Source organism: Carassius auratus, chromosome 23 (assembly GCF_003368295.1).
Source record: "Carassius auratus strain Wakin chromosome 23, ASM336829v1, whole genome shotgun sequence".
NCBI lineage: Eukaryota > Metazoa > Chordata > Actinopteri > Cypriniformes > Cyprinidae > Carassius > Carassius auratus.
The window spans coordinates 9,429,028-9,439,027 of NC_039265.1; the positions used below are offsets into that span (position 1 = coordinate 9,429,028).

Below are 10,000 nucleotides of genomic sequence, written 5' to 3' on the forward strand. Positions count from 1 at the left end.
ACTGTTCCAGTCTGCCCCGCCATGGGAACGAAGACCTCCACCCGTCTAGCACCGAGGCATTCCTGAACGGGTCAGTACCGTCTGCCAACAGCCTGAGTCCAGTGATGCACCCCAAATCCTTTCAGCCACTCAACCGCTCGGCGTCGTGTGGTAAAGACCTGGCCAGCCTGCATCACGCCAAAGAGGCCAAATCCAAAGCAGGCGATTTTGACTTTGGCAAACCGGCTGACGGACCGGGGCCCAAATACCTGAAGTCCAACACGCCTCGCTCCCAGAACCGCCATTCCTTTGTGGAGGGCAAGACCAGCACGCTGACAGGGGAAAGGGAGAAACAGAGCCGCCACGGCTATGGCGAGTCCACCGCGTCGTCGTCTTCGGGCGGAAAGGGGTTGTCTTCATACATAAGTTTGTCTAAGAGTCACGGATTGCTTAGTGACTCCAAATCCGTGACCAACCTCAGTGACATGCGACTGCACCCGGATGACCCCACTGGCTCTCCGCGCTACTTCCCCAGCAGCTGCTTGGACCTCAACATGAACCTGAACTTGCCGACGCCGGGCAGTCCATCCATGCAACACGGGGAGCGTTCCGGACACAGTCCCGCAGTGGGGCGTCGCAGCAAACTGGAACGAGACGGAAGCACGGCTGAGCCGTCCACCCGCCGTTCCTCATCGAGGCAGGAGAGTGACGGAAACCCTGTTGATCCACTTGACCCCTCTGGAGGATTGTCTCTTTCTGCGCCCCACGAGTTCCCCTACGGCGTGGGCTACACTAGCCCATTTTCCTCTCAGCAGAGGCCACATAGGCACTCCATGTATGTGCGGAGGGAACGGGGGCGACCCCACGGGGGTGAGGCGGGCGGATTGGCAGTGGGACAAGGGATGTCCACGAGGGCCAGCAGTCTACAGCTCCTTACCCCTCAGCTTCAGCATCGGACCCTGCCGAAACACATGGGCAGTGCCGTGTCGCGGGACGCAGGATTAGACGACATCAGGGTCAGTCCTCCAGACCTCCATCCCTTTCTTTAGAGATTTGCTAGCGCAGAGCATTGCAGCATGCTTTCTGGTGCCTGTGAGTGTCGGTGAAGTGTGTAGAGTTGGTCCAGTGGTGGGTCTGGATCAGGAGTGGACAGCTCTGGTCCTGAAGAGTTTAGCTCCATCCTTAAATCCATCCAAAGTCTTCAAATTTGCAGCCTTGCAGGTTGAAAATTGAAAGCAGGTGTGTTTTGTCTAGGTTGGAGGTAAACTCTGCATGGCAGTAGTCCTCCAGGACTGGAGTTGCCCATCCCGGGTCTGAGTGAAGTCTGGATGTGTGGCTTGTAAATATTAAGCTCTGTTCCGAACCTTAGTAAGCTGCACCAGTGTCTATTGTCTACATAGGCTGCTAGATTCTAAGGCAACATCCTCCAAAATGTAGAATGAAAATATTAGCTCCCTTTCGGTGATGGGAGGGAGCTTGATTTTAGTTGACCATAATACAGAGGGAGATGAATTTGAGATGAAGAGGAATTTTCTATCTATCTATCTATCTATCTATCTATCTATCTATCTATCTATCTATCTATCTATCTATCTATCTATCTATCTGTCTATCTGTCTGTCTGACTGTCTGTCTGTCTGTCTGTCTCTTATCTGTCTGTCTGTCTGTTGTCTGTCTGTCTGTCTGTCTGTCTGTCTCTTATCTGTCTGTTGTCTGTCTCTCTGTCTGTCTGTCTGTCTCTTATCTGTCTGTGTGTCTGTCTGTCTGTCTGTCTCTTATCTGTCTGTGTGTCTGTCTGTCTGTCTGTCTCTTATCTGTCTGTGTGTCTGTCTCTCTGTCTGTCTGTCTGTCTCTTATCTGTCTGTTGTCTGTCTCTCTGTCTGTCTGTCTGTCTCTTATCTGTCTGTGTGTCTGTCTGTCTGTCTGTCTCTTATCTGTCTGTGTGTCTGTCTGTCTGTCTGTCTCTTATCTGTCTGTTGTCTGTCTCTCTGTCTGTCTGTCTGTCTCTTATCTGTCTGTGTGTCTGTCTGTCTGTCTGTCTCTTATCTGTCTGTGTGTCTGTCTGTCTGTCTGTCTCTTATCTGTCTGTGTGTCTGTCTGTGTGTCTGACTCTCTGTCTGTCTGTCTGTCTATTTGTCTAACTCTGTCTATCTATATGTCTGTCTGTCTGTCTGTCTCTCTCCCTCTCTCTCTCTCTCTCTCTCTCTCTCTCTCTCCCTCTCTCTCTCTCTAGTTTGTGTACAGTATGATGTCAGAGTGTGTTGTCTAGATAGGCAGCTCACTAGGGTTTGTAACAGGGAGTTTGTGTGAATGTGTGCCGGGCGCTTTGTGCTTCACCTGCTCTCATCTCTCCATAAACAGAGTGACCCCGCGGCCGCAGAGGTCAGTCACACGCGACCTTTAATCCGGGAGTCCACACGGGACAACACCACCACCTTTCACACGCCACGGCAAAAGAGCGAGGTCCGCACCATCCTGCTTTCCCTCTCTTTCACTGTCTCTACACCTCCTCCTCTTTCTGCAGCCCATTTTTCTGTTTGCTTTGCTCTCTCTCTCATTCAGACGGAGGGATTTCGGTAGTGTTTTTCTTCTGTTTGGAGTTTAGACACAGGGGAAATTGCCACTATTCATGATAAATAATGTCCTCAGTGTTACATGCAGCCCTTTTTCAGCTGGAAAGCATCTTTGACAAATGTTGATGCTGCAGGGAGGTGTTTATCACGAGCAGCTCACAGATGACAGCGGATCGGCCAAAGAGAACCGCATGATGTACAGCGACTCAGTGCCACGCCGGGTCGGCAGCTTCTACAGGGGTCAGTCACCTCACACTAGTGCACATGATGCTTCTGATTTTAACAAATGATATAGACAGAGTTTGAAGTGACAAGCTACAAGAAATGTGCATGCTATCAGATTGTTCTTTGCAAGCAAACCATAAAGTAATGTGTTATCATGATATATAACAATTTAATTGAATTTGATTTTACTTCTATGTTTTCCGATTCATTTATTAGCAGATGCAATTGAACACCTCTCTGTTTCTCGTGCTGTAGTCATATACTGTAAGTGCATGCGTAATAAAAAAACAATAATGTTTTATTATAATACTACAGTTATTCTTTAACTTTAATTTATGTAAATGTATAATTTAATTTAATACATAATTTGATTATTTAAATTTATTAATAAAATTATTAAATAATTAAAACATTTTCTTAATTTAATTTTGTTTTATTTTATTTCTACATTGTCTAATTTTAGTAAAAAATGCAATTTCAAACCTGCAGTTTAGTGCATGCATAATAAATAATAAAAAAACAACAACAAAGTAGTGTATTATCATTATACTTGGATTTATTTTATTAATTTATAAAAATGTATTAGTTTATATTTAATAAAAATTTTGTTGTCTGTTTATTAACAAATGCAACTGAAAACTGTTCCTCGTACTGTAGTTCATGCACAATAAATAATAAATTTATAATGTTTTTATCATAATACCAGGATTATTTTGTTAATTAAATTACATGAAATTTAAAAATTTTATGTTCTCTAATGTATTTACTGACAAATGCAATTGAAAATCTCTCCATTCCACATAATGTAGTCGCGTAATGTAGGTGCATGGGTAAAAAATAACAACAAAGTAATGTTTTATCATGATGCCAGAGTTTATTTTATTTTATTTCTATGTTGTCTTGTATGTTCTTTAATGAATGCAGTTGAAAAGTTCTCTGTTCCCTGTATACTGTAGTCACGTATTATAGGTTCACGCAGTGTTTGCTGCAGTCTCTACACCGCAGGCACGATGCAAATTAAATGAAATTGCTCCCATTATAATCAACAAAACTGTCTCCACTGCATGCGTCGCAGTACAGTCATTACATGCTAACTATTGTTGAAAGGACAATCAAAACCCAGCAAAACAAATACCACTTTGAAAAAAAAAATTAGAAAGACACAAACGGTTGTTGTTCTGGAAGAGAGGGTGAGTGAGAAGTAATGCAAAAGTTACTATAGCAGTTGTTTTCACTTGTAACACGGGTTGATGTTGTTCTGTTTAATCAGTGCCGTCTCCCAGACCAGATAACTCGTTCCACGAGAGTTCAGGGGTCACGATGGACAGCAGCCACAGCATACACCAACCCACATACGACCCGTGGTGAGAGCGATGCACTAATTACTGTCCTGCTGTAAATATGCTAAATACATTGTATGTGCTACTATTATTTGGCTCCACCATGATAATGTGAAAAAAATCTATCATGCAAGGACTGTATTATTATTTTTTATTTTTTTAATGTGTAGCCTTCCTGTGCTATATTTATATTAATAGTTTGGAAGCTTTTTAAAATTATTTCTAATATTTGATTGCATTGGGCAATCAGGCAGGAAATGACAAACAGGAAATGAGTCTACATTTAAAAAGTCATTATTGACTGAAAATAATGATTCATTTTAAAAGTAAAAAAAAATTTAATAGTTGTAATATGAAAAAAAAAAAAATTGTTATAATTAATTGGAAACTTGTTTTTAGAGAAATCACAGGTGACTAGTTTCCATGTTAATTCTTGTTAATTAAAACTAAAACCATAAAAAAATCATTACTTGTAAAAAATTTATAAAATAACTAAATAATAACCAAAATAAAATATTAAAAACCTATTTAATATAAGTTGATTACCAAGGCAATATTTCTATTTTTTGTAGGTTGTAGGTGTATGTTGACTAGAAGGACTAAAATAACATGACTTTGATTGTAGATTGGAGATTGTAGGCATGAGTTGTATTAAAGTGTGTCTTTTATATGAGGACGGGGTCTGAAACGAGGGACATGAGTCCTCCAGAACACACCAAAGAGAAAGAGAAACAAGGCTTCTTCAGATCCATGAAGAAGAAGAAGAAGAAGTCTCAAACCGTGAGTCTGTGTGTGTGTGTTTGTGTGTGTCATGTCTTACAGTTTAATGTGTGTGTACAGTGGAGTGTAAACCAGACCCGTCTCCCGACTCAGCTGACCCCAGCCCAGTGTTTTGAAGTCACATGAAAGCTTTGTGAGAGGAACAGTCCAAAATTTAAGTAGTTTTTATAATTAATTATTTAACCCATAAACAATATTCAGTTGTTTCTAGAGCGTTCAAATCTCTCGGGAGGGTAACCAGTTATTGTTAATTAAAACTAAAAAGCTTTTTGTTTGTTTTTGTTTTTGCTTGAAATAAAATCTAAAATTAACATGAACTGAAATCCAATAAATTATTTAAAAACTCTTCTTTTCAGCTCAAGTTCTGGAAGTACTAAAATAACTAAAACTAAAAGGTAATATTAAATTAATATTAAAACTATATAGACAAAAAAGAAAATATGGAAAATATATAAAAAAATATATATTAAAAAATGTATTTGTCATGATATGAGGCCTTTTAAAGTAAAAACATTCAATATCTATTTTTATTTTTATATTTTGTAAACCCTAATCAATCTCAGATCTCTAGAGCATTAAAATCTGTTGATTTAGTTTGCAGGTTTAAATTAGATTAAAAATGTTTTCAGTTACTTGAAAATGAATATATATATATAAAATAAATAAATAAAAACTTTAGTTAAATTTGATGTGCTGAAATATTTGAAACTAATGCTGAAATAAAAATAAAAAAACTATAAAGATGGGAAACCTAATAAAAATATAAAATTAGTTTCTATCATGTAACTATTAATATAAAATAATATTGAAATAATAATAATATGATGTTGTGAAAAGTCATTAATGTCTTCGCTGTGTCTAGTCTGGTTAACTATAATTAAATAATAATCATAATTAAATGTAATATTAAACAGTATGAAAATGAATATGAACTAATAATAGTAATAAAAAAAATATATATTAATATTAAGTAATGCTTAAAATTATAAATGTTGTAAGATGCCATTAGTGTTTTTACTATATATATATATATATATGATGCTGTTTTTACCATGTTTGATGTGCTAAAATATATATAGATGAAAAAAACTGCAAAAACTTTAATAATTTAAATGAACGTGTTCAAAATATTACTAAGAACTGACAAAAAATAAGAAAATAAAACATTTTCTAATAAAAACAAATTCAAAATATGACTAGAAACTTTGACTTATGACTAGTAAAAAAATATATAACTCCTAAAACTAGTAGTAGAGGATGATTTTTGTCAGTGGTCAGTGGAGCTGGGTCTCTGTGTGAGTGTTGTGCTCTTGTGTTGCAGACAGACGCTGATGACGAGCGACGGCCAGTCGTGAGGAAAGCGCTGTTTCCTCTCTTTCACTCTCAGAGGAGCTTCACGCGCAGCTCCTCTGAGAGAGAGCGCCCCCTCGTGGCCCCAGCACTGGTACAGCAGCCTCACACACACTGTACTGTCCGCTAACTAACACACACTGAACCGTCATTCACTGCACTAATCACTTCTGCTTCGCTGGGCTGGGCGCGCGTGCGTCTCCTCATTGGCTGTCAGGTCTGTGATGTCATCATCTCATTAGAATGACTCCGCCCATGTCTGTATCCTGTGGTTGGCATGTTTCTCTGCAGAAACAGATTGAGGTTGAAAACATATTCATGTCATATTACAGCCTAAAATCAAAAGAGAACTTTAGGAAATTATATTTCGCTTATAATAAATGAAGTGCATTTTATGCAATGCAAGAAGATTACATTTTCATTTCTGAAATGCAAATAAGCGACACTGTTATTATAAAATGCAATTGTAACATGGTAATATTTGTGTGCTCAAATTAATGTATGAAGAAAAGAATGTCTAAACAAACATGAATATTTTGGTTATTATATTACAGAAATTAGACTAATTATGTGTTATTATGTTTTATAATAATAAAAATAAAGTTAAACTTAATTTATTTTGAAACCATTTGGAATAAAAAAAACTATTAAATAATATTGATATAATAATATAACCATGCTGTGTCTAATCTGGTTAATTATAATGAAATAATAATTCTCATAATCAAAATAAAATATATATTAATATATTAATAATAGTATGACAATTTATATACACCAATAGTCATAAAAACAAATAATAATAATATTATTAGTTAATGCTTAAAATAATAAATATGTTGTTTTAAGATGCCATTAATGTTTTGATGGTCTAATTTGATCAATCATATAATAAATAAAACATAATAAAAGTGTAATATAAATAAATTAAATATATTAATTATATATAATATCATAATATGTAATATTATTAGTTATACAGTAATTTTATTATACAGAATATTAATATATTCATATTACGTACCATATATATATGTATATAATGATTTTAAAGTAAAAACAATAATAATATGAAATTTATCAATGTTTTTACTCTCTAATCTGATTAATAATAATAATAATAATAATAATTTTAAAGTAAAAATATTAATATTAAAGTAAAAATATTGTTTGCGGGGCTGTTGTGATGTGGAGGTGATTGACAGCTCTGTGCGGCCTGTGATTGGTCAGGTGTCGAGTGAGGGGCCGGATCCGGTGCTGATGCAGAAAGCAGCGTCCCGCTCGTACACACACCAGGGCAGCAGACACCGCACTCGCAGCCGAGAGAGAGACCGAGAACGAGAGCGAGAACGAGAGCAGGATCCGGAGCGGGACGCAGACTGGCCCTCGGAGAGAGCCCCAGACACACACTCACAGGTGCTCACACACACTTCAGATCAGACTGGATCAGCAGCAGAGAAAGCATTTCTGATTATTATCAATGTTGAAAACAGTTCTGCTGCTCAATATTTTCGTGGAAACAATGATAGATTTGATATTTTTGGGATTTTATTTTTTCCAGCATTTATTTGAAATAGAAACCTTTTGTAACATTATTAATGTTTTACTGTCACTTTTGACAAATTGAATGCATCCTTAACAAATACAAGTATTATTATAAAAAAAAAGTCACACTAACCCCAAACTTTTACATAATGGCTATACAATAACATAACATAAAAATAACTCTATGTATAATGAGCCTAATTTACATAGAAAAAAGGTGTTTTTTTATATTTACAGGAACATATTATTTCTGGAGTAGATTTTATAGACTGATGCATGTGCTATAGGGCTATTTCAAGAAAAACAAATATTATACTTTACATAATTTAATTATAATCAACATTAAAGTACGTTTTAGTTTTGAAGCAACACAGAAATAATGCATAATAGATTTTATTAAGAGTAAATTATTAGTACACTTGTGTGGTTAAAGCTCAATAGGTTATATAATCAAAAGAGTCAGTTTTGGATTTTTATGAATAATGCATTCAATTGCATATACACTGCATATAAAAATAATCAAATAAATACATTTGATTTATAAAAAGGATTCAGTTTTTTTAATAACTTTTTATTATATAAAGGTATAAAAATGATAAATAAATAAATAAACATTTTTTTAATTATGTATTAACTTACTAATAAATAAACTATAACATATACAAATTATATAAAATATGAAAAGTTTCTGTTTTTGATTTTTTTTTTTATAAATTCTGTAATAACGAATTACTTATAGATTATTTGCATAGAGATAATGTAAATTATATAAATGTATAAATGTAAAATATTCCATCATTTTTTTTATCAATTCTGTATTAACTTGTACAAAATCAACAACAACAAAAAAATATTATTTATATATATTTAAATATAAAAAAGAATCCGTTTTTGATTTCTATAAATTATGCTTTAAATTACATAAAAATATATGATATATAAATGTGACCCTGGAGCACAATAGCAGTGGCACAGATAAATGTACTGATAAAAATGAAATAAAAAATAAATATTTATAGTCTGAATTCACTGGAAGTTGCTTTGGATAAAAGCATCTGCTAAATGCATAAATGCAAGTATTTGTAGTAATATCCAACAATACATTGGGTCAAAATGATCCATTTTTCTTTTATGCCAAACATAATTAGGATATTAAGTAAAGATCATGTTGCATGAAGATGTTTAGTAAATCTCCTACATCAAAACTTAATTTTTGATTAGAAATATGCATTGCTAAGAATTTCATTTTGATAACTTTAAAGATGATTTTCCTCAATTTTTAGATTGTTTTGCTCCCTCAGATTCCAGATTTTCAGATATTGTCCTCCTAATAAACCATACATCAATGGAAAGCGTATTTATTCATCTTAAACCATGCGGTGAACAGTAGTTTTCATCGGTGAAGTAAAGCCTTGTTTCTGTCTCAGCCTCTGAAGTCTCTGCGGAAGCTGCTTCATCTCACCACCTCCTCGTCCTCCAACCAAACCTCGGCAGATCTCCACTACCCCCTGCCCTCCTCCAAAGGCGGCGGGAGTTTCGTGGAGCCCCGTGGCCTCGGCTCCATGCAGCCCAAGGGCCGTTCGGCTGTGTACGGGGCCCCGGGGCCCCTGGAGTCCGGCTGGCACTCCAGCGCTCTGGGACGTCCCGAGGGAAACCCTTATCCCGACCAGATGAGCTCCAAAGCGGGCCCCACTGGCTTCGCTCGTCACTTTCGTTCACGTTTGCCAAACCTGAATGACCTTAAAGAGACAGCGCTGTGAGTCAGACTCACTCCTAATCTATAAACGTAAAGCACTGGACGTGCTGCTTTAGTTTCTACTCTGGTTGTAGTATATAAATATATCGGATTCTGCATAGCTACTCTTATATTTGGTTAAAGGTTCATGTATAGATGACAGTATTGGCATTTATTTTAAAGTTATAGAATAAGATATTACAGCGTATATATATATAGATATTACGACTTTGTCTTTAAATATTTTCTGTTTATACAATTCAGTGAAAATCGGTAGATATTAAGAGTAACAGTAATTAACGGTAAGAATGCGCGATTATATGTGCGTGTGCTTCCCAGATAGCGCACGTATGTTGCTTTAAATGTCATATTTATGTGTAAATTAATTCTTAAATGTTGTGGATGTCATACTAACACACGACAGGGACGACTAACACTAACAAATAATTCAGATTTGGAGAGTAGTCTCTTCT

The 10,000-nt window shown here is 36.0% G+C and overlaps 1 protein-coding gene across 5 annotated transcripts in view; it reads left to right on the forward strand.

The window, feature by feature from the left end:
• Positions 1-10,000, forward strand: part of LOC113041229 (cyclin-dependent kinase-like 5) — a 41,874-nt gene that overhangs the window by 31,788 nt on the left and 86 nt on the right. For 3 of the 5 annotated variants that reach the window (XM_026199648.1, XM_026199649.1, XM_026199650.1), the window contains exons 12-19: positions 1-995; positions 2,341-2,442; positions 2,687-2,792; positions 4,048-4,141; positions 4,792-4,897; positions 6,219-6,341; positions 7,478-7,663; positions 9,220-10,000. The exon at positions 1-995 is cut by the window's left edge and continues 47 nt beyond it; the exon at positions 9,220-10,000 is cut by the window's right edge and continues 85 nt beyond it. In XM_026199648.1, coding sequence (XP_026055433.1) covers positions 1-995; positions 2,341-2,442; positions 2,687-2,792; positions 4,048-4,141; positions 4,792-4,897; positions 6,219-6,341; positions 7,478-7,663; positions 9,220-9,552 — 2,045 coding nt within the window. In that variant the 3' untranslated portion in view covers positions 9,553-10,000. The remainder of the gene's footprint in view (positions 996-2,340; positions 2,443-2,686; positions 2,793-4,047; positions 4,142-4,791; positions 4,898-6,218; positions 6,342-7,477; positions 7,664-9,219) is intronic. The other 2 variants (XM_026199652.1, XM_026199651.1) reach the window with 2 other exon arrangements.